Raw genomic sequence first — 26064 nt, 5'->3', positions numbered from 1 at the left:
GGCAGAACCCACATATTTTACAAGGGTCACAATTCAAATGCATGGTAGTTTTTAGCTAGAATTATACTGACATATGCTGAAATGATTCAAGGGAATTTTCCAGGTAGCTTCTTACTATGACCTGAGTTCTCCAGCAATGCATAGTGTGTAAAATCAAATTATTTAAAAAAAAATAATCTTGGTCCAACACCACACACCATCTTTCAATATAAGCACATTTTATTTTTTAAGTTTAAAATAGTCCAAACAAAAGAGAGTTAGTTATATAATATAAATACAGAGTAAATGCACATAGTTTACAGCCAACTACATGTATGCAAGAATAATAGCAAACCTCACATGAACATTAAAGGATTCTCAAATGCTCATTTGTGACTGTTTAGCTATGACTCTTACGGCATAATTATGTTCACATATGCAGGGTTTGCAGACTCTCTTAAATAGAACAGTTGATAACTTACATGACTTCAGTTTTTACAGAGAGAATTGTAATAAATTTAATTTAATTTGCACATATCAGCATTTTGCTTGTTTCTAAAATTAACAAAAAACCCAGGAAGCAACATTTTTGAAATGTCTCCAATCTGATTTTCAAAATAACTTAAAAAACAAAAAATTGTACAATATAAGGAATGTTTAAAATACAACTGACAGGAGGGAAAAAATAAAAATAGCAAAAAAGCACAAACTGTCATTCTTGATGGATCATTTATTTAAAAAAGGAAATGTGTGGAGTGTTCATGTAATCAGGGAATTATATAGGTACAATAGACCTATGAATACACCAATGTTTCAATCATTCGTTATAAAAAACAAATAAAAACCCATCATAAATCACTAGTGTGATCCTACTAAGAACAATGTATGCTAACAAATCAAAACGTTAGGAAAAACAAAGAACAGATCTTGCAGTCAGTTTAAAGATAGGTAGAACATTCCATTTGGTACACCAAAACTTGCCTCATGACATTTCACATTGCACGTTAGGATTTCTAAATCCAGGATATTGATAGGGACTTATAAGGTGCAGACCCCGTTCATTGAAGATTTTCTGTCATGGCTTTCCAAGTTCCAGCCACAATAATTTACAGTGCTAAGCCATTATTTTATAAATATCTTTGTTAGACAACGTGTACTGTAGAAAAACTGAGAACTGTTGAAAACCAGATACAAATTTTAAGTGGAACACCAATCCACTTAGCTTTGAGCAGCACACACTATACTGCCACCATCTGGCTAACCTGGAGACTTGCAGTTTTATTATACTATGTTTCTTGATGCTTAACCATCTGTTAAGTCAAATCAAATATATTTAAATAAAAATGGATGTTTGTTTACATAAATTAGATTGATATGTAAAATAATTTGCAGAATGGTACTCTTTCTAGAAAACTGAGGTTTAACCTCTCTGTTAGATAGAAAATCATGGTAGTACAACTGTAAAATACATTAAAGAATCAAGTAAGAGATGATGACCCAAAACAAGGAACATTCTTTCAGCTTTGTAATAAATGGTATTATTGAATGTTGCATCTTCTGTTTGCCTCTGTATGTCTTCAAAATAGATCCCAAGAAAACTACATAAAGAATTTCAGTACATCTTTGGGAAATAATTCAGAGGTATCTTTGAACATTGTGGTAGCTTTTTAAACGAAAAAGACAATTTGGTTTGTTTCTTTGTTATAAAAAAATTTCAACCCTGAAGAAATTAAAAAAAAAGTTCTCTCTGAAGGAGTAAAACCCAATGAAAACTGGAACAAGAGGTTGATTGTCTTTCTTTGGCTGATAACAAGGAGAGTTAAGCAAAACAAACAAAAACCCTCCCCTTTCTACTGAGATATCACCCCTCTAGAAACAAGATTCAGTGGGATCTATTCTTTCCCGGTGAGGCACCCACACACAATCTAAACCTAATAGGGCAATAGAAGTAATGCATGTTCTCTGAAGGCAGACTGGATCTAGTGGGCCAAGTTTATCCCTGGAATACGTGGGTACTACTCCCATCAAAACCGTGGGAATTTTACCCGGTAACTCTGGGGATAAATTTGGGCTGTGTGTGCTTGCTAAATCTAAAATTCAGCTGTGACTGAACTACTTGGATATCTCCTGAAGAAAAATATGTTTTATATGTAACTCATTCCCCATAATTAGCTATTACTTTATAATCACTTTTGGCTTTCACATTACTGCATTTAAATTTTTGCTGTTAGTTGAATGCTGGTGTCAGCAGCAAGATCTGAAGAATCTGGCCACTGATGTTTGGAAGCAGGAAGGCTAGTTGTGAGTAATAACAGCATTAGCAGATTTCCTATAGGGTACGCCTACACTTGCTCCCTAGCTCGAGCTAGGGATGCAAATGTAGCCAACCAAAATTATTAATGAAGTGGGGATTTAAATATCCCGCACTTCATTTGCATAATCTTAAAATTAGCAATTTTGGTCGGCTACATTTGCATCCCTAGCTCGAACTAGGGAGCAAGTATAAACGTACCCAGAGAGAAGTCACTGGGAAAACTTCAACTGTTTTTTTTTGTTTTTTTTAAATAATCTCCGTTTACGAATAAGAATACAAAGATTACAAATGTTAGTCTAAATGTGCGCAACACAGGCTATACTTAGAACACTTCTTGAACTAAAAAAACTGGTAAGAATACTCAAAAGGAAATCAGATGAATGCAGCCAAGCCCTACTGAATCGGCATAGTAGTGGACTTTGTAAAGTATTTCTAACAGCATCTAACACCAAGGGTTGCAAGTCTGTACTGAAAGACTTCTGCCATAGTATGAAGTACAATGCATAAAGGAAAACAAAACAAGACAACATGGTTGTTTAGTATATGTCAAGCTTTTATGTATAAAATTCTCCAAAACTGTTTCATCAGTCCTAGTGATCTACTGCAAAAACGTCTTTCTGCCCAGCTATTTGGAACTCAAATCATACACTTAGCTTCAAAAGAATCTCCATGTATTCATCACCGTTTCTAACTGCACAGGACCAATATCTAAAATCTGAAGCAGGAGAAAAAAAAAATCACAAGCCAAAAAAGGCCACAAAGTGCATAAGGAGTCATGTGTAACATAAAGCCATTGCACACACTGCACAGTTTAAAAGTACACTAAAGTACCACACTGGAGGAGTTAATTGCACTGTTTTGTTATACTAGTGTAGTGGCATTAATAGGTAGAAAGTTACTGCCACAAAATCATTGTGAACATCCCATCCAAAAGGCAGCAGATGTAATCCTGGAAGTATTCAAGTTCTATGTGGGAGTTTGAAAAGCTACGTAGAATGTGAAACTTATTCCTGATACTCTGGATCTGTAAGTTATGGCAGAACAAGCAACCATAGTAGCTACGATATGCTGTTGAATGCAATCCATTATTCTGTAACTAGCTTTACATAGCATCAATTAAAAACAATGCCTGAATCTTCAGGCAATTGAGAGGACAGTTATTCTGTTATCTGCAGTTCTGGACCCAGCTTTAGACAAACACAAGGGATATAGCAACTTTTAAGGGGAATGCTTAAACAAAAAATTCTCAATTACCATCTTCTCCATCATTATGTAAGTGGCTGGGATGTCACTGAACATGATTTACATCAACTCCCAACTTGTTACTACACAAGAGTTTATCTATGTGCTTTCCTAGAATTTTACATATGGTGAAGTGAGTGCCCTCATCTTCTAACCCTGGAGAAGTATTGGTACTCTAGTCACTACAGTGTTAGGCTAAGTCTTGAAGGAAGAAGTTTTAGAACAATAAAGCTTGCTTTTAGTTTGCATAAAGCTAAATTTGAGTGAAAGCTGTATAGCTTGCATTATGTAAAGCAAGATTTAAATACTTCATGGAGACTTCTTAAAGACACTGTTCTGAAATTCCCTGTGTTAGTAGTGTTTGACACAGTACAGATCAGGAAAGTAGAATTCATGTACTGTTACAACAGATCATCATACAGTCCTCTTTAGATTCTACAAGGGAGTGAAGAAATATGATAATAAAAGCAAGAGGACTCAGCAGAACTGAGCATGCCAATACTAAGAGACTAGTATCCTGCAGGGTTAAGCAACCAGAGCTTCTCACACTAACTTAGACTGTACCTCAGCCTCAGAAGAAAGGCCACCTTTTATATGACAGAATACTTCTGTTTTAGGTCTCTGTGTCACATTCCTTGAGATAGCAACATGGAAGCTGCATACTGCCACTACTACCTCAGTCTCCTCCCTTGAGACTTCAGGTGGAATACAAGTTTCAGACATACAAAGTTATGAGACTATGCTTTCATCCTCCTCACCCTAGCAGCTTATTGTGCATTGAAACAGAATGTATTGAAGACAAAACATTACAAATGGAACAGGACTGTCCCTTGCAATAGAATGCAATATAGGACTCCTTCCTTCCAAATTACTGAAGCTCATTGCTTTTGCAGCATGAAAATTAACACATGGAGAGAAAATAGCAATTTTGAAATAAATGTGTTTAAAGGCATTCCCATGGGGGCAGCTCCTGTTTGTCACATGGTCTCAAAAGGACCATACAATAAGGCAGCAAATTGCTCATAGTTGCCTAAAATCAATCTTCTGTTTCATCCATAGCTGCCTGCTCCTGATCAATATTTTTCTTCTGCCCACCACACTGGCACTGATATTTGGTGGTCCACTGAAATCTTTTGGTCTTTCAACGTCCTAGAGACAGCCTTGTAACACTGCTATCCATTGAGTAAGTAGACTACCACTTCATAGGTGGACATCATTATAGCTGTGTTTGGAATCTGTCTGATTAGATGTGTAGTTAGACCACGGTAGAGGGATCCATAGCCTTCTTCTCGCACAAGCAAAGACAGTGTCTGGAAGAAAGATCTGTATTTTGTTCCCTCTTCACGTAGTCTTGTTCGTACAACCTCTGTTTAAAGAAATTAACACTTGGTTATTTTGGTCCTCACCTTACAAAAATGTAATGAAAAATTAATCACTGTAACCAAAAGACTACGCAAGCACAAAACCCTCAACATATACACTCTTTAGATACTAGGTAAAAAACTTAACATGGCAATTACAAGGGCTGGGAACGTGGAAGAAAAAAAAGACAAGCCACATGTTTTCAAGAGTAAAATAATCTAAAAGTTTAGCAATTCCCTGATACCCAGTCAATTGGGTAATGTAATGGTGCTTTCAGTGCCCCAAGTCCAACAAACCATTTAAATATGGGATTAATCATATTGTTTCACCTCATAATTAAGCACATAATTAAGTGCTTTGCTAGATTGAGACAAAGTAAACAGCAGTACTGGGGGAAAATGGAGCAGAAGAACAGCACAGTGAAAGACAGGAAGAGATCTTGCTTATAAGAAAAAAAAAAGATCTGTTGATTAGTTACTTAAAATTACATAAATAATGAGCATAATATAGAGGTCCCAACAAAGTATGGTGTCTCTGAATCTGAGGACTGGGTAGAAGCAGTTCCAATAGTATTAGACTAAACACTATTTAGGAATACTTTTACACTGATTTCTGAAGACAGTAGCCTCTGGTTAACTTACTGAATCATAAATTGGCCATACCAGTTCCGTAAATCAAATGATATACAGAAATGTAGCTAAAGCAAAATATTCCTTTGTTGGGACTGATCGAGAGCACATTGAAACTCTATGAAAAGGCTTCTGCCTACTTCTTTGGGCTCTGGATCGGGCTCTTAATGAGCAAGTGGGCCTTACCATGTGGATATGCTATAGATGTGGCACAGGTTTTGGAAGTTGCAGCAGCCATCATCATTCCAACAAAGTCTGAAGCTTCTTTTACAGATTCATCCTCATCATCCATACTAGAAGCAGTCTTAAATTCCAGTAGTTTTCGCTTAATACTCTCGTAAATAACAAAATGAATAACAGTCTCAGATATGCCTGCGTAGGATGCCGACATTCCTCTGTAAAAGCCTTTAATTCCATCAGAATGATAGACTTTTCGGACACATTCGAAAGCACTCATTCGCTTTTCTCCACGATTCCTAAAAGAGAAGGAACATCAACTAGTTCACAACCATTGTTTTAAATGATCAGTTATACGTTTCTCTATAAACATGAGACTTTTGCAAAACAGCTAGCAAATCAATGCAAAAAAGCTCCGATTCAAAAGCGTTTGAGGACTTGCACAATTTCAGCACACAAACAATCCCACTGACTTCAGTGATACACGTGATTAAGTACTTTGCTGAATCTGGGCCAAAAGATGTACTGAAGAGTTAAAGGACTGGGGAGTCTCAGACAAGTCTCCAGTATCCTTGAGATCCACATCTTGGAGGCTTGAAAAATCAGGCTGAATCAGACTATCAAGGTATATAAATGCATGACCATTAAAAAAGTTAAGACTAATCAGTTGAAATCCCCAGTTACCTACAGCATGTTACCTATTACAGGAGAATTGCTTAACATTCAAAGGGAGTAAATGAAGTACTAAATTGTAGCTCATTATTTAAATTGATCCAGCTAAACCAAAGCTGAGGTCAAATAATTGTGCACATTGGGTCCAGAAGATTTAATACCTGTAGGACACACAAGAAAAGGTTTATTCCTCAACTTGCAAACAGGACAAGTTAATATTGGACTAATTTATAAACTCCCACTACCCTTGCTGATCCTCAAGTAGGGAAAACACACCAAATATACAGAATGAGTATGAATCTACAATACAGCATCTACACTGCATCACTTAACAGATTCTGCCACCAGAGGTCTCTTGTAGGAGTGAATAAATTGTATTAAAATAATAGAGGACATTGCCCTTTCACTACAACTAGAGACATCCTGGACTATATTTTACTTTTATGTTGCCCCAAACCTTTCTGAAATAAAGTATATGAACTCTGGCCTATATAGAGCAATTCATTACCTTACAGTAACTTCTTCCAGAGGTTTTGTCTATGTGGAAAACCCCTTCAGGAGGCCAGCAAGCAGGGTCAACACGCAAGGTGGGACCAAGAAGCCCCTAATTGCCACTAACCAATAGGGATGTTAATGAATGTGTATTTGTGTAAACGTGTAACTGCTAGATTTTTTTTTTTAGCAGTTACTTGCAGGGTATGGGAGGAAGGATGGGAGGTGGGGAGGTAAAAGCCAACTCCCCAAGAGCACTGGCTCTCATCCTATCCCTTTGCTGCCTTTGATACAGAGGCAACAAGGGGTGTGTATGTGCACGTATAGTCATTAGGATTAACCAGTAAGACCAGGGTTATCAATTAGTCCAGAGTTATCAATTAATTGTGTAAACTACTATATGCTAACATCCCTACTAGCTAAAGAGTGAATGTAATAGTGTGGGCCTACATTTGGCTTCTATTCAGCAGGCCAGCTCAATGATACTTAACAGAAACAAGAGGATTACTCCCGGCGGCTGCTTTGCATGTTTCAAATACAGGGATATTTCTGAACCAGAAAGATTGTAGCCTGGGCTGTAGTGTAATAAGCCTTGATGTTTGTAAGATGGAGTGCTCCTGCCATTTGGTGTCAGACACTATAATCCATTTAGATACACTCTGTGCTGAGATGGCTTGTCATTTTAACTACCTTGCTTAATGCAATTAAGAGGCGAGGGCATTGTCTACATGTACATCTACACTAAAACAAGGAGTGAGTGTCCCAGTCAATGTAGACAATGATCAACATGCTGCTGTGAGCACTCAGTAACTATGACACAGGTTTGTCATTCACGAGACATTCTGATGGAAAAACTCACCACCAATCTTAAGCCATGTACAACGCTGCAGCTTTACTCATCCAGCTATGTCACTGCAGGGCATCTGGTGAAGATGTTCTATGCCGATGGATGAGAGCTCTTCCACTGGCATAAAAACTCCAACTCTATAAGCAGCATAAGCTAGTTGGTGGGAGAAGCTTATGGCAGCGTAACTGTGTCACTTGAGGGTATGTGCGCACTAGTCACTGATAGGCTCTCAGTGCCATGGAGAGAATGCATGGTAGAATTCGGTATTAGTACTGAGCACCCTATCATCTATCAGGGTATGTCTATACTGCATTCCTCTTTCAAGAGAGGAATGCAATTGAAGCTGAGCGAAATTGCAAATGAAGCACGGATTTGAATTTCCCATGCTTCATTTGCATGATTGCATCCGGCCGCTTTTTTGAAATACCCTATTTTGAAAAAAAAAAAAAAATGCTGTGTAGATGCGTTTATTTCGAAATAGCACCCGGACGTGATTATGCAAATGAAGCATGGGAAATTCAAATCCGTGCTTCATTTGCAAGTTCGTCCGCATTTGCATTCCTCTCTCAAAAGATACATCCTGTTGGCCACAGAGTTTATGATGTCTCCGTTCTTTGCTATGTAGGCAAGGATAACAGGGTTCTAATACAAACTGTTAATTGGTTCTAGGGGGCTCTTGTTTATGGACACAAATAACCCACTTAGACAAGTGGAGTACAAGATATCAAATAGCTTATGGCCCTTCTATTCAGTAACTGGTGCATGAATTTTAGCTACAGAAAAGAGACAAAGCTATACCCTACAGGGGTATCTCTGTCCCTCACTGTCATGCCTCTTTGCTATGTACATGAAGAGCTTATATCCCAATAGTTTTAGATTTGCCTTTATGGCAATGTGCCAAGTTGAAGGTGTAAAAGGGTTTGAGGGTGGCTGTTTTCTGGAGGAAACAAACAAAAAGGGAGGGAATATATAATACGGAATCAAAACCTTGCCGCACAAAATGAAGGAAATGTTACAGTAAAGTGGTGAATGCTGCCAATTCTGGCTAGGTCTACATTGCAGACCTTTTCTGGAATACCATAGTTATCCTGGAAAAGCTCTGCCACATCCAAGGAACATGCCTGATTTTCCGGGGGAAAAAAAATCGGAAAAGCAGACATGTTTTTCAGCATCCCTGTAAACCTCGCTCTACGAGGAAGAAGGGGTGTTCTGAAAGAGGGTTTTTTCCTGACATTTGGCCCCGTGTAGATGAGCCAAATGTTGGAATAGCCTCTCTCGGAAGAAAAGTGAAAAAAGATATGCAAATTGCAGCTTGCAATTTGCATATTTTTTCTGACTTTTCCCTGCAGTGTAGACATAGCCTCTATCCTGCTGCCTCAGGTGGTAAGCGGAAACTAAGGGATGATCATGGCTGTTCTTTATACTGTTGGATAGGGAGGAGGAAGGACAGGCATAAGGACATGAACAGTGCAGACACAGTCCCAGAGGATTCTTTTATTCAAAGATCCCACATGCATGATGCACATTCATTCCTGAAATGGGGATCCAAGTATTTGTCTGCGTGAAGAAGAAATTATCCTTTCAATGCATAAGATTGTGCATAAAATGTGGAGAGCATGTTTTACTCTCTCTATATTCAATAAAACCACCTTGGAAGGCCACCACAATTTCATTTTATACACAGCAAAGCACTGAATGAACTCCTGTTCCTACTAGAATCAATGGGAGTTTTATCATGGACTTCAATGGACACATCATCAGGCCCATTATAGCAGCCACTTATTTGAAGAATATCAAAGAATAAAGCTTCAGAAGGGTAGGCAAGTTAGTCGGTAACAGGAAAAACTTAAACAAATAGCCTAGTAGCACCTTAAAGACTAACAAAACATGGAGATGGTATCATGAGCTTTCGTGGGTCCAACCCACTTCTTCAGATGACGTAAGTCACATTTAAGTTGTAAGCTGAACGGGGTGTAATCTCCCACAATAACACAGGCATCTCATTCAGGTACACAGAAGTCCTATAAATTATACATCTGAACAAAATCAAACAATTCACTTGGGTTATGTAACATTCTGGAAAGAAACTGCCACTACCTAATTTCAGTGTCAGTCACACAGGGACAGCTCCTGGATTTGCGTCACTATTATGCTCATGCAGTTTAAGAGTACTTGCTATGATGCAAAATGCTACCTTGAATCTGTATGCATCTATAATAGCTGAGTCAAATGCTACTAAAGAATGTTATTTATAATCCCTACTTGATAGTGTTAATTTCTCAGATGTTTCCTGGCACTTGGAATATCTTTAACTTTTTGTAATATAAAAAATTACTTCAATCAGATGTTCTATTTTCAAATTGCTGCTAAAAAAATAAGAAAAAATATATTTAACTACAATTCTGAACTTAAACATATAAAAATAAATTTGACACCTTTCATGAACTGTTTACTTCCAACAAAGGTTCCTTCTATACTTACAATTAAGATCTAGAAAGAGAGTTTAGAATTCAATTGTGTGTTTGTTAAAACAAAAAAGGCATGCTGATACAAAGCAAGGCTCATTTTCGAGATGTAATCTATCCAGGGACACAGTAGTCTGCCATGGAACAAAACTGTTGCATTACTGTGGTTTAGTTTTCAGGTTTTAGAGGGCTTGGGGAGGGGTGTTTTCCATGACAGCAGAGCAGAGATCTTTCAGGGAGCAAATTTCAACAGTGGACAGCACTAACTACATTCTTGAAAGCACGAGACTGGTTACAAATTGGCTTTGTAGTGGCAAATAGTATAGAATGTGGAGCCTGCCTGAAGGAGTAATAAAACAATGAATGATAATTAGGAAGACTTAATGAAAATAAATCAGCATGGGAGACTGGTGTGCCTTTGATACCAAAAGTAAGATTGCCTCAATTTTTGCCTAATTTTAACACACAGAAAAAGGGACAAAAAGCAATCAACATGGAACCCTGCTATGAACGGCTGCCCTTCAACAGAGGCTGGCATTTTAGTGACAGGTATGAGAATAAAATGCCAAACTAACACTAAAATAAAGGCACTGAACAAGTTTTCAAATATGAGAGTAGATACATTTGGAACTTCAGCCAGAAGAGCCGCTGGACCCCCTCCCCCCCCCCCCCCGCAGACCAGGGGGACAGGAGCAAAGCCGCGGAGCACGCCCGCAGCGGGACAGCCCAAGTGCATCCGGGCTGTCCCGCTGCGGGCGTGCTCCAAGGCTTTGCTCCCTGCAGACCAGGGAGACGGGGGAGCAAAGCCGCGGAGCACGCCCGCAGGGGGACAGCCCAAGTGCGTCCGGGCTGTCCCGCTGCGGGCGTGCTCCAAGGCTTTGCTCCCTGCAGACCAGGGAGACGGGGGAGCAAAGCCGCGGAGCACGCCCGCAGGGGGACAGCTCAAGCGCGCCCAGGCTGTCCTGATGCGGGCGTACGCCACTGCTTTGCTCCCCGTCTCCCTGGTCTGCAAGGAGATGGGGAGCAAAGCCTTGGAGCACGCCTGCAGCGGGACAGCCTGGGCACGCTTGGGCTGTCCCGCTGCAGGCGTGCTCCGCGGCTTTGCTCTCCATCTCCCTGATCTGTCCAGCAGACCAGGGAGATGGGGAGCAAAGCCGCGGAGCACACCAGCAGTGGGACAGCCGCGGCGCGCCTGGACTGTCCCGCTGCCCGCGTGCTCTGCGGCTTTGCTCCGCGTCTCCCAGGTCAGCAGACCAGGGAGACGGAGCAAAGCCGTGGAGGACTTGGGCGGTCCCGCCACCCCCGTCTCCCTGGTCTGCTGAGGGGGCGGGGTGCAGCTAGTTCCCCCCCCCCCCCCAACAGACCAGGCTTTTCTTGCCTACCCCTGGGGTAGAGCAGCTGGGGGCTGCCAGGTTGATCCCTCAGCACCGCTCCAGATCAACCCAGCAGCACTCCAGATGCTCTGCCCCAGGCGTCCTTATTCAGCCGCTGCTGGTCAGTTTCAGCAGCGGCTGAATCAGAGTGCCTGGGGAAGGGCAGCTGGGGTGCTGCTGGGTTGCTCCAGTAGCACCCAGTAGCGCGGCTCCTCGGTGCTACTGGAGCAACCCAGCAGCACCCCAGCTGCTCTGCCCCAGGCGTCCCCAAGTCAGCCGCTGCTGAAACTGACCAGCGGCTGACTACAGGAAGCCCGAGGCAGAGTTGCTCTGCCCCAGGCTTCCTGGAATCAGCCGCTGATCAGTTTCAGCAGCAGCTGACTTGGGGACACCTGGGTTTCTTAAGTTGAATCTGTATGTAAGTCAGAACTGGCATCCAGATTCAGCCGCGGTTGAAACTGATCAGTTTCAGCAGCGGCTGACGCCAGTTCCGACTTACATACAGATTCAACTTAAGAACAAACCTACAGTCCCTATCTTGCACGTAACCCGGGGACTGCCTGTAAATGAATTTGTTGGGTCATGAATGTGTTTGCATGAGGGTATTGAAAGAGGGGCATGATAGTGATACGAAGTTTACGAAAAAAGCAGGGGTGGTAAAACAGGCAAAAAAAATCTGGAGAAAGTCATATCAGATTAAGCCAAGTCTCTCTCAGCTGTTCTTAGTGGATATGGTGCAGAAAAGAAATGTGTGTTGTTTTCCAGCCTAACTAAATAATATAAAATCATTCATCCTTTATCATGTAAACAAGAAACCAGGTGATTTCTATTCAGCAGGCTGCTTCTATATTTGCAGTCAAATCAACTCTGCCCTTTTGTAAGCAAACTCACGTTACAAAATATTATTTTTAGGAATACAAAATTGCAGTGTTCAGGGATTTGATTAAACAAGCAAACAGTTCATTAATGTGATTGAGGCTGTTTAAAGCACTATTAGTTTTGGAAAAATATCAGAGAAGACTAGTCACCAGAATACTGCAGTACACCTCCAGACAACATCACACTACCATCCAATTAAACTACTGGAACAAGGACAGTGTACATCTCAGAATCAGGCTAATGTGTGGCCTTACCAACTGAAATCTTGACTATAAAAAAAACCCTCTCTCCTCTAAACCAAGTATCAATTTTATAGCATCATTCTTTTTCAATTATTAAACAATAAAGCTTGTAAGCATTGACAGTATTAAAAGGGTTCTTTACCTTGCTTCAAGCTGTAATCGTGTCTTTACTAACCAAATAGGATTGGTCGCTGTGATTGCAGTAAAACCTAAACAAATATTTTTTTTAAAAAAAGTTAGATTTGATAATGTTACAAAAAACAAACTTAGTTAAAAGTTAAATGAACACAGTAAGGAAGAGTCCATGAGAAAAAAAAACCAAACACCTCAGACTATATTGATTTTTAAAAACATTTCCACTGTAGGCCTCTAATTGTATTTTTACAAGTCCACAGAGCTAATAAACTCTCACTGTTTTACACTGACATTTCATATAGTGAATTCTTAGTAAAAAAATGAAAAATAATAAAAAATCTCCACATAAAAATTCCAGTTGTACATATTTCTCTTTTGACACCTTAGAACAGCAAGACTAGCTGGACAGATATTATTCAGTTAATTTGGAAATATTTTAATAAAAGTGCACTGAAATGCAACTGAAGTGAACTGAAATAGGATAAAAACATTCTCTGCACATTTAGTTTACTACCTGAAATACAACCCGAGTTTAAGAGCATGCAAACTGAATAATATCTACTACAATGCAGCTAAAAGACACAAATTACTGTACAGTAAAGGACTTAACATTGAACTATAAAGAATAGTTAAATTGGAGAGTGTATTAATATTCCAATGATTTATTTAAAATTCAAAAGCAAGGATTGTTGGTTGGCCCCAGGAATATTTGTAGCAGCATACAAACATTAAAATTGTTTAAAAAACTGGATTGCATAATTACTACTAACTAGTCAGACAGCAACTATTCAGGTTTGCATTAGGGCTAATGCTTTAAGTTTTTTTGTTTTGTTTTTTTAAGCGGACAATTTTTAAGTGGACAGAAGATAGAGCTTCTCTTGCTCCTGCATAACCATGAAGAGTAAGATGTAGCTCTGGATACATTTACTTTTTAGTATCATACATGCACCATTAACCAGGTGACATGTCTGCAGGAGAGAACAGGGAAGAGCTGGACACTTGCCAAGTAGTAATTTTGATACTTTGTGCTTCCGGAGTGATACACATTACTTGCATATCACTGTGCAATCTGTTGCCAGCGGATGGACTCAGGGGCTGGGGAAAGTATCAGAGTATCATTCAGTGCATTTCCGATGCATACTTCAGCAAAACAAGATTTTGATAAAGATCATTGCAATTACATATATTTAAGCAGAACTGCTTGCACAGCAGTTACTTGTGATCAATCACCATCTACATTTACAACTGAAAACTTGTACACAAATGACTTAAGAATTCAAAAAACAGAAATGCCAAAGGATCTTAACTGTTTTAAAATTTGAGGGTTTTTTTACATGTTTAAAAATAGCTGATTAAATCCTAATTTGAGATCAAATTATTGTTCCAAAACAACCTTAATTATCTATGCTTCTTAAACTACTAAGATCAAATACCTCCAAAGATTTAGTGGCAGTGTGTGCCAAAGTTGTAAAAAACTAGAAACAATTTAACCTTTCACTTACAAGCCACTGTGTTGTAACAAACTCCTTCATTGCCCTCCCAATTAATTATCTTCATGTCTCTTGCACTTTGAAAGCTATTAGTTCTTACTAGGGATGTGAATGACTAGTTGATTATCTGCTTCTCCCTCCTACTTGCAGCCTCTATCAGAAATAAGGGAAGGGAAGCAAGGCAGGTCGGAAGAGGAGGGATACTTCAAAGAAGCAGTGATGCATGGAGCCTGGGGCTAGACCCCAGGCTCCATGCAGCGCTGCCACTTTGAAATGCTGCATGCAGCCCAGGGCCTGAGGCCAGGCTCCCCACGGCATTTCAAAGCGGTAGTGCTGCACGGATCCCAGGGTCAGCGAGGGAGTCCACAGCTGACCTGGGCTCCATGCAGCACTTTCACCTTTGAAGTATGGCAACAGTTGTTGCCACACTTCAAAGTTGGAGGCGTCCTATCAACTAATCAAGTAGTTGATGCAAAATGCATTGACTATTCGATTACACAATTATTTGAAATTTAACATCCCCAGTACTTACACCTACAATATACATTATAAGATTAGACTACTTTTAGGAGAATTCCATTCTCTCTAACTACACAATGGCAAGTGCTTTGGCATTGGTTTATACATGGTCCTTTACACAAGTGCAGGAAGTGTAAAATGCTATCAAAAGAGAATGGTAGTATTTTACACCCAGTTCACACATCTGTAAATGACCTTCACAACATAAAGGCAACGGAGAATTAGACCCAGACTGTGCATCATGTAAAATAATGTAAAAAGAAAGACTACTTAGAAACAACCTCTTCTCATAAGAGTATGTGCCTCTTACACCAATATTATACCAGGGCAACTCCACAGATTTCACTGATGTTACTCCTGATATATGTTAATGTAAGAGAAGGAGGGCAATCAAGCCCTTTATATAGTCTGAATTGTGAATGCACTATTATCACTAACAGAATGTACTTATTCCCTATCTTAAATCATAATCTTTCTACAAGAACTTCACAATGGGTTGTGCTTGGAAGGAATGCATTTATAAGCCAAAGATTTTGATTTAAGGTGGAGAAATAAGCAGCAGAAACATGTGAGCTTTCAGGAAACAAGCTTTCTTTTCCTCCAAAATTCTTTTAGTTAAAAGGAACACTGATGAGTAAAACACAGGGCCAAATTCTGCTCTCAGTTGTGTCACTGTTAGTGTGAAGCACTGAAATTAGGTGATTTACTCACTGGTTGATTCAGAAGGGAATGGTGGAGGGGGGTCCCCCAAAACTGTTTCAGGGGAACTGCAGGATTTACATACTCAGTTCTGGGTCTCTGAAGGCAGCAGCTGTGGAGTTTCCTGCAGTTGGAGAAGGCACCTGGAGGTGGAGGTAGGTCCATTCTTTTCAGTGCCGCTGGGAGGCCCGTAGCTGTGGGCTCCTAGCTGCTAGTCAGGGCCAGTGATGGACTAATATATGGGATCATGGAGCCCTGGACAACTAAAAAAAATGGACACCCCAGCCCTGGCAGGAGCAGTGTGTGCTGAAACGCCAAACCCAGGTGGTCCAGAGTCTAGGGAGGAGCTATGAGGGCAGCAGTCCTGGGTTTGGACACCATGTGGCCTAGCTGGAGCCCCAGGGGACAGAAGCCTGGAGTTCATGCAGGAAGCGGGGGGAGGAGGGGAGAGAGAGAGAGTGTGAAAGCCCCAAGTCCCAGCTGGAGTGGGGTCACAGAGGGGAGGGGAACAACAGCCCAGAGCTACAGGGGAAGGGAAGAGAATCCCCCCAAACAGAGGTAGGCAAATGGTTCTCTGTGCACCGGATCTGGCCTGCCAAGAGGATTGATCCAACCCATGGACACCCTGCCATTCGCCTGCCCCCAGGCCAATCAGGGCCTGGAGATGGGGGAAGCACACAAAATCTCCTCCCACCACCAGGGGCGCAGGTGCCTAGAGGGAACTGCCAGTTGTTCAGAACAGCTGGCAGTTCTCTCTGAGGGGAGTGGGAGCAAAGACTCCATGCATTCCCCCTCATTCCTAGGCCAGTCAGGGCTTGGGGGCGGGGAAGCACAGAAGTGTACTGCCGCCTCTCCTCCCCCCCCCCCCTTCTGCCGGAGGCTCCGCCTTTCTAGGGCAGCACATGGTCACTTCAAAAATTTCTGAAGTACACCCCCGTCTAAAATTATTGCCCATCTCTGGGCCACGAGCTGCAGAGGTTGGAGCTACAGGAGGTAGCAGCCACTAGTCCAGCCACTAAGCCCAGGCCAGAGCAGCAGCCACTGTATCCTCAGCCCTAGCAGCAGCTGCAGGGAGCAGAAGCAGCTCAGAGCTAGGCTGCAGAAAAGGAGACACAAGGAGGCGGGGTAGGAGAAAGGGTTCTGGCAACAGGTGAAAGCCCTGGTGCCCGGAGGTACAGCAGGAGCCGTCAGGAGTGGCAGCCTCAAGCTTGAGCAAGCCTCACATCTGTGCTGCCTGTGGAGGTGGGTCTGGTTTCTCGCTATAAACAGCCAAGTCCTGTCCCTCACCGGCTTGTCTGGTTTTGGAGAGATCATATTGCACGGGGAAGGCTTATATCATGGTCCGGGACATATTTTTCATGGCCATGAAACTGGTATGGCCCTACCAATGTAAGAGCAGATTCTGGTCCAGTGATTCACATATATAATCTTTCACCTACAAACTTCAAGTCGGGCAGCAAGACAAAAAGGTATTTTACTTGTCCCCAGCATTTATTTATTTGTTTTCCTATTTAATTAAATGCTTCTATAATAAAAGGGATATGTCTGCCTGTGTGACCACTAGATGGTGTTTATAAGAACTACTTACTCCTCCTAGTCTCTGCCTGTCCTATTGATTCAAGCTGAGCAATCTCTCTGGATTCAGTTAAGGTTTTTGGCCACAGAGCCATATGGAAGAGGTAATGGAGTAAAATGGAGTTGCAACATCTGAGTGGAACAGGTAGAGTCGCTGTACCTCCCCCTTAGGATTCCTCCAGAAATAATGGAGGAGACACACATTTGCAAGCAGCCCGTGCGAGTCATTTGGAAAAGATGCAGTTTCATTCCACTCACTGCTAGCCTCTGTCCATTGTAAATGCATGCAAACTGGGATGAGACATAGATAAGTCCTATCCTGTCCATGAATGCCCCTTCTGTGTAATATGCTTTTTTGGTATTTAAACTCAGGGTCTCATCACCACAGTGTCAGATCATTAATGAACATAGCCTTCTGACAGCCCTGGGCAGTAAGGAAACATTACTCCTAATTTAAAGAATGGGAAGTTGAGGCACAGAGAGGTTTAAGGCCCAACCTTGTGATAAGTGTCCAATAATTGTGAGTGCCAACTTGAGATCCCAGGGTCTTGACTTTCACACAGAGAGGGTAATGAGTACCTCAGAAAAAAAATTCAGGCTTTGTGGGAGTTAAGGAAGACACCCAAAATTGATAGACTCAGAATTCTTAAAAATAACAAATAGTCTAGAAGCACTGTTAGTCTTTAAGGTGCTGCTAGACTGGTCATTTTTCAAGTTTTTCCTGTTAGACTAATTCAGCAACAGCTCTGAAGCTTCAGAATTCTTAGAAATTTTTGATAACACAAGCCTAACTAACTTGTCTTATGGTATCACAAAGGAAGTTTGTGGAAGAGCTATTATTAAGAACAAGACAGCTACACTTCCTACTTGTGCAGGAGTAACGTCGGTGCATAGGTGAGTCTGTTGTATGAGACTCCCTAGGACTGCTGTCCTTCATTCTCCCATGCAGCTTTTACTCTCCAAATGTAAACAGTATCAAATGTCATAGTATCAAAGTTTTTACTGAGTAATTCATAAGTTAGGAGCAAATGAATGTTGCTGCTTGTTTAAACATCCTATATTTTAGTTGTATGTAATTTCTGTAAGGGAGCACCATATGGACAGATCAGAGGTGCTGATCAATATAGAACTCTTACAACTGTTCCAATTTTGCTGTCTGCTGTCTAGTGCCTTCTGCAAATGATAACTATTTAAAGTTTTTCTCTGGAGCCAAACAATTGACCAAAAACTAAAAACAGGTAAGATCCCAGGTATTCCTGTTCTGCATAACCTTTGAAAGGTCAACTTTATCTGTAAGACAATTGCAATTGACACAAGATGCATGTGAATATGTAATGATGGATTAAAAATTCAAAGTAAAACCAAGCAACCAAAAAAAAAAAAAAAGAGAGAGAGAGAAAGAAAAGAAGAGGTGGTCTTTGATACACTATGGCAATGCAGGATATTAGCTGCAGCATTTTAAAAGCAGCTATGAAATGCTTTGAAAAACCAAATGTCCTGGCTATACTTAATAAGGGACTTTTAATTAGCCCAGATGGCTAAATAAATGGCAGCTATCAGTGAAAGGTACTTTCCACCTTTCCCTGAACTGCACTGAGAAAATTAACTCTAGAGTGAGAGAGAAGTAATGTTTTGCACAACACGCGTAGCTGGAATTCAGATAACAAAAGTGCATTCCCCTTATTGTGTGTATTTAATAGATATTACAAATGCAAAGTGTGGTTCTTACACTAGAGGCTGCAAGAGACGCTCAGTTCAGTACTCACGAGATTTAAGTTAGTCCATATTTCTGCAGGAAGTGACCTGCGGATGGGGAGCATGAGATGACACGATCTCACTCTTTTCACGGGAGAAATGTACAGTAAATGCCTAAAATAGACACAGGCTTTTCTGTATCATAACAACAAGCAGTGACCTCATCAGACACATGTGTACAAAGGGAATCCCACTGGGAGGATTTGTGAATTAGTTACTGTGAGATCTAACTTTTTTCAGGTTAAAAGTTTAGGGGGGAAAAGAAAAAAAATCAGAACAGGCCACAGAAATTAAATATTTTTGTAAAATGCACTGAGTACTGAAATTTCTGCCATTTGCAGCAGTTCAAATTCACAGCTTGAGAATACTTACCTGTAACCACAGATTAAAAAAGAAAAAACCCCAACATTCACTTTAAAAAAAATGCTAACCTTGTCACAAACCTGAGAAAACGATGACCTACAAATGAATTTTTACTTATTTGCTATTTTTTCCACCAATATTCTGTCCATATGCCTTTGTTTAATTTACAAAAATAAAAGGTTTCCCTACTGTAGCCAATTAATATCTAATTAGACAAAAAATCAATTCCGCCTGCATTCCAGGCTTAAATAAGTTTTTACCAAATTTGTTCTTTTACTGTGCCAAGATCTGCAATTATGCTTTGTTTAAACTAATTTGTGGATCATTTTAAATATTAAAAGTGCAAACATAGACAAAAGCAACAAGGATTCTACCCTCAGTTACCTCAATAAGGTTGAGCAAGAAAAAAAAAAAAAGTGAGAACAGAACTTCTATTCGGTTCCTTGGAACAAAGAAGGAAATAACTTTGGAACGAACATTTTTTTACAGACACACAAATAGCCTTATTTTGTTATTAAGGACTGTTTCCTTTACTGTCACTAAGTATAAAAAATAATGATCTACTTGACTGGAAAGGATGCATCATACTTGTATGTTATAAAAATCTTTGTTCATACAGAAGTGTAATATTTTAGAAATAGAAATTATGTTAACTGTAGATTAGAAGCTTGTATATAGTAACAAGGAGGATCTACCTGAAAGCCTGAACACATGTCAATTTCCACTCGTATCTGGCTTGAATTACTAATAGGAAGCAGTGGCACAATTTATCCACCACAGAAAAAAATAACGGCTGTTGATTTCAGTAAATTATTTGTATCTTAAGAAGGGGGAGTCAGGCCTAGGAACCATAAATTACACTGATCATTTTCTTAAAGATAAACCTTCTTAAAAAGAGTGAAGAAGGTATCTTAACTTCTTGCTCCTAAAATACCATGTGCAGAGGACAATTTCATCCCTTGTTTAGAATTTGATCCTGAAAGTTTAATCTCAGGTATTTGCACACAACTTTATTCAAAATCACTGGAATGTAAACTTGCTTAAATGACTGGCTAAATCAAGGCTCTAGTCCCTGATCTGACAAAGGGTTTCACAAAAATCATCATAGGTCCCATGTTTAAGTCTGACTGTTTAAAATCGATGCCTATCAATTTTTGTACTGTGTTGTATACCAGCAGGGAATTAATACAGTTTTCATGAGCCACAGCTAAGGTAATATTCAAGGAAAATTAAAAGACAAGTGTCTTGAATTCCCCTTAAAAGAAAATATTTTTAGTCACCTATCACAAATCAAAGGATATATTAATTTCAAAAGAGAATCTGCACAGTACAGAAGCAGCATGTAGCCGTTAGGCTTTAAATGCTTTTTCTACAAAAAAAGTACCATGTGAAATCACTTAGTTTACTACTAGAACCAATGACAGCTAAAAAATATACTATTTTACTATTTGATGGAACAAAATGTCCCTGATCATCATACAATTTAAGAAAGAAAACAACCATATGAGTTTTTAAATACCAGATAGTTTCAAGAGACTAACAAATTATTAAAGAAAAGGCTTACAATTCTATCCCTGGGATTTACTGCGTTCTTAATTTACAAGTTATTTTGCATTGTGTAGCAATACAAATCTTGCAGGCAAAATTGTTAACAGCTGATTTTAGCACATTTTCTCAAACATGTTATTAGAATTAATTACAAGATGACAAGGTTAGCATTTTTCCAGAAGCTATGTTAAATTTTAACTATGGCCTTTTATATTAGTTATCAGACTACTGCTCAGTACTAAGAAACAAGATATTATTTATACTTAGCACAGAACTTTGTTTTACATGGTTTCTAGAGAATTTCTAGAGCATAATGTACTAGGCTATTTCAAGAAAGAAAGAAAGAAAAAAAATTAGCTACCTTCAGTGGGAATCTGCATGGGGCAGTCAGTTTCACCAACCATGTGGTTTAGGTGCATAACTGCAAAGCTAAACGTTAATGCTCATCAATACTGCAGGAGTACTCTGATATGATCATTTCAACAGCCACAAAGATGGGAGAAAGCGTTCTCAGTAATTAAACTCGTGAGTAATATAAGAGTCTTCAAGTGCAACCACAAAGAGGCAGTTTGCTAATATGGCCCAAGGCTATAGCAGTGGTTCTAAACCAGGAGACCAGAGCTTTGGAGGGTCATCAAGCGGGGCCAGTATTAGACTCACTGGAGCCAAGGGTAGAAAACCAAAGCCCCATTGCATGGGACTGAAGCCCAGTGCCCTGAGACCTGTCACCTGGCACTGAAGCTAAAGCCTGAGTAATGTAGCTTCACAGGGGACCCTGTGGTATGGGGCCCTAGGAAATTCCTCTGCTTACACCAGCCCTGGCTTTTATATGCAGAAAACCAATTATTGTGGCACAGGGTGGTTGTAGAGTTTTTAATAGCATGTTAGGTGGGGGGTGGGGGCCTCAAAAAAGTTTGAAAACTCTTGGGCTAAAAGATGTTCATGCAGCACTAAATCATACTTTTGGGGAAGGAAAAAAAAGTCAATGAACAGATATAAAACTCACTGACAAACCAGGAATCAGTATATCCTTGTGGGTCAGGAAAATTGCTATTGTATATATTTACAGGGGTTCTTTTCATTAGGAAGCAATGAGTACAAGAACTTCCAGAGATAAGGGATATTCAGAACCTACATTTATTTGCAGGATTTTATACATTATATATGTAGTCTTTTTTTTTTTTAATTGAAGATTGCTAATCCATTTTCACATCTTCAGCTCCTTGTCAAAAGAAAAAATAGGATTTCTTTAAAAATTCTCTGAAGAAAAAAAACACAGGTTATCAAAAAAGTTTTAACATGAGCAGGGTCTCTGAAGCAGTTTAACTGAATGAGTTTAATTTTAATTAAGTTTTTTTTTTGTTTTGTTCTTCCATTTCAATCCTCCTCACCCAATAAAACCCATAACCAGACATACTGTATTACTACCTCCATGAAGGAATTAGTTCCATGCCTGTTTTATTTTTTAAAGCTGCTACTACTGACCTTTGGAGGCACCTCATTTTCTCATGGGAAGATTAAACATCACTATTCTTTCTTTCTCTTGGATTTCTGAATGGCACCCATCACTGTATTATATAAAGCACAGCTCTAAAGCCACTTTGATCTCCCTCTAGATACTGAATTCTACATGCCAGAGTCAATTATCTCCGTTAGGACATTCCAGGATTTTCCACATTAATCCACTGGTCTATCACAATTAACTGTACATTTGACATTCTTAAAGCCCATGCCATAAACAGGAAATACTATGTATCGGTTACATAATTTGGCCAGAATTAGCTAATCCCATTTCTGATGTGCTTAAGTGACCAACGTTCAGACCAAAACTAAGCATATAATAAATCCAATATTTAAAAATATTTGTGTACTATGCCTAAATGAGAGGGACATAGCAACGAGCTAGCATGGTCTGGCAGGTGATGTTTGTGCACCCCAACACAATTTTGCCAATTAATCTGTTTATATCTCTGGCTTTCTGCCCCCTAATTGTTTATCAACCAAGTAACACTGAGTGGCAACTCTAGTGTGTGGCTAGAAATGCTTTTAGGGAGCACATTTAAAGAACTGATCCAATGTCATTCTGGACCTATCTAAGCCGGGTCTATGTTTCTGCAGTGTTAGACCAATATATTCATCTGCAAGTTAATTCCTAATTCCTCTGCCAAGCCACAATTTGGCTTTCTTCTTATAACAGCACAGATGAAATCATTTAAACACAAGACAGATGTAAACTTTACCAAAGCCTATCAGCATATTTCAGAGAAACCAAAACATATAGCATATAAAATAGTTGTAACAAATATAATCAAGGGAAAGAATACTATTTTTGCCTTCATAATTTTTACAGTAATATAGACAGCAAAATTGGTTCTAGTTTTCAAAGCAAAAATAATTACCAAATGTGTTTTAGGTTCCTAGAGAAGCTTGCTCACATATACACGGTTACAGATGCCTTTTAACATAAAGGGCAAGTTTTAAACATTCATTCTCAAGCAGGCTTCCTTATTTAGCATGAGGGCAGGGGCACCTGCACAGATATCTAGTTACTACATCCAGAATTCTACAGCATCTACTTACTTTTACAATTTCACATTCATCATAGCCTTTCAATCATTAGTAAGTCTCTAAAATAAAAAAGGCAAAAAGTTACAGATCCTTACCTGCCACTCCAGCTGAAATCATGTGTACCTGGGTAGAGTCTGGCTCAAAAATATTGTTCAACTTTTCCTTGCAATTTGAGTAAGCAGCAAAGTATATTGCTCTAAAATTAGAATAAAATTCAAGTTTATCTTATTGTACCTTATGCTGAGCTGTTCCTTCAAGCAGTGCTAATGCAGGACACAAAAGCTTCATTATATTACTGTACTCTAAGCAGATATTATCTAATCACTAAAATATACTTGCTATTCAGAAAGTTGTTCAAACCATAATTCAGTGAAGCAGCTGGAATATTTAGGAATTATGAAACAGAATTTAGAAAAAAATTAAAGGAATGGGGTCAGTTTATAATCTGCTCATCTCATCATCTCTGTAATATAACCCAAATCCTTAAAGATCGTCATCCTTAAAGAGAGAGGATATCTGTGAACGTAAGAGGAGTTTCTGAGCCTAAAGTACTCAAGCATCTCGGTCATGCTGAGTTTGCAATGCTTTGCTTAATTTATAAATGAAGTTGTTATTTGATACACTCCTAGCAATGCAGTACCAAGCAGTGCTATCTGTAAACTCATTTTAAGGCACTACCAAAATGACAGAACAAGGAAAACCTCTGTAACTAACATCTAAGATTTGCATCAAGATGGCAAAATACATGGTAATTTTTGGCTTTTGAGTTGATCTGTTAAGGAATGGCAAACTGGAAACATACCTTTCCAGCTTCCAGTCTTCTCTCCTTGTTCAGTTTGTTTTAACCTTTCAGAGTAAATTTAACTTTGAGTACACGTAAAAAGAAATTAAGAACAGCAAAGAATTTTTGTAAATTTTCAAATACAAAATTACATAAAACTGACTAACTGCGTTCATTAGCATTTAAGCAAGCTTCTTCAGCAATACTGTTTGCTTGTTACAAATATGAAACCTATTTTGTAAAACACCACAAAACATATATGTTTACTGACATTTTTAGGCTGGTGATAAGGCTTGTGCATTTTTTAAAATCAGTACATAAAATCTACAAGGAGTCGAAATATAAACATTAACTTAATCTCATTACTTATGCAAACATGTTTTTCCTACCAGCAAAATGATAAAGTGCTTACTTTATGGTGTGTAATTTTTTAAAATGGGATCTGAACCTGGTTGAGTATGCTGTATATGTTATGAAACAAGCTTCTTTACAGCTTATTCAAACAAAGAACTGCTGTTAAAGCCACTTACCAAATGCTTAATTGAAACAAGCAGTATTTGATCAAAGCTGATGACTGGAAAAAAACATGATGTGCTAATTTATAAAGCTAAACACATTACCAAGTGGACTGGCACTGGAAAAAAACAAGCTACAGTATTTGAGCATCTTTTTGAAAGATATATTGCAAAGTAACCCGTGTAACAAAATTAACGTACAGTAGAGAAATTTAGAGTAAATTTTGTGAATTCATGAAATATTTTTACAACAGTTTTCAAGTTGGTATGTGAAAGTAATAAACTACAGGCTCCATTATGACCTACAAGAATTTATTATATGAGTGGTGTGTTTTGGGTCTGTACAAGGCCAGATCAAATATATGCCAATAAAAATTGTGCTGGGAATGACAGCCTGGTACTTAGGGTACCAGCCTGTGACTTAAGAGTAGAGAATTAAACGCTAGTCTCTTTCACAAGCTCCTTGAGTAACGATGGGAAGATTGTGTGCCATAAACCCTCATTTTCAAGGTTAGGTTACTAAGACTCAGTAGCATTGTGAGGATAATTCCATTAAGGATTGTGAGGTAGGCAGCCATTTACTTTGACAGTGTGCAATAGCTACGAAATAGAAATTCTGACTGGGAAAAGCAAAAACTTTTAAATACAAAATTAAGACCATCTATTAAGGTCAAACAAAATTGGAGCATTTAATTGAGATTATGAAGGTTCTCTGTTCTTAAAGACTTGCTAATGTCTAATGAACACTTGCTGAAAAAGAATTAGAAACAACTCTTTCCTGTCTGAGTGCTTATTTGAATCTTAGCAATTGGTATCTTCAAAAGCTAGAACTATAAACTTATTAGTTGTATGTTTATAATGTCAGGAAGGTCTTAACGCCAGCTTTTGGATAGTACAAATGATGAGTTTAACACGAGCATATGAAGAATATTCTGCTCCTAATAATCTCACCAAAAATTAAGTGAGGGCAATCGAGATCATAATCATAATGACGTAATTTTACATCCCGCTATTTCACAACCTGTCTGGATCAGGGATGGAAAGACCAGTTAACTTTTGGAAGAACTGGTGCTGAATTTGTGATAAGAATGAAAAAGATGTAGAATTCTGCATGAGATTTTCATGTAAGTTTTCAAAATGTTTCAAGTCATTTTAATAGCAATTAAGCAAAATATACACGACAAAGTGCCCTTTAAAATTAAACACATTTTTTAAGGAAATCAGAAGGATAGGAAATGATTTGATCTTAGTTTCTTGTTCCAACAGATGCATGACAAAGTACCTGAATGGGTTTTCAGGAACTATTAACTACTGAAGCCAAATTAGCACAATGTGCTAAGTTTATTCTTGGGGTAAAAGCATGAAGTCACACCAAGGATAAATTTGGCCTAATACATTTACAGTTGTAATACGATTCTTAGGTATACTAAATAATTAATTAGA

The 26064-nt window shown here is 39.1% G+C and overlaps 1 protein-coding gene across 2 annotated transcripts in view; it reads right to left on the bottom strand.

The window, feature by feature from the left end:
* Positions 1 to 201: 201 nt before the first annotated feature.
* Positions 202 to 26064, bottom strand: part of SLC25A36 (solute carrier family 25 member 36) — a 52884-nt gene continuing 27021 nt past the window's right edge. For both annotated transcript variants that reach the window (XM_006134828.5, XM_006134829.5), the window contains exons 4-7: positions 23421 to 23521; positions 12816 to 12882; positions 5713 to 6002; positions 202 to 4901 (exon numbers count right to left, since the gene is read on the bottom strand). In XM_006134828.5, the coding sequence (XP_006134890.1) occupies positions 4708 to 4901; positions 5713 to 6002; positions 12816 to 12882; positions 23421 to 23521 (652 nt within the window). In that variant the 3' untranslated portion in view covers positions 202 to 4707. The remainder of the gene's footprint in view (positions 4902 to 5712; positions 6003 to 12815; positions 12883 to 23420; positions 23522 to 26064) is intronic.

The sequence above is a fragment of the Pelodiscus sinensis genome, chromosome 10, assembly GCF_052426305.1.
Source record: "Pelodiscus sinensis isolate ZL-2025 chromosome 10, ASM5242630v1, whole genome shotgun sequence".
Lineage (NCBI taxonomy): Eukaryota > Metazoa > Chordata > Testudines > Trionychidae > Pelodiscus > Pelodiscus sinensis.
The sequence above is the reverse complement of the archived record's forward strand: the minus strand, read 5'-3'. Positions and strand labels throughout refer to the sequence as shown.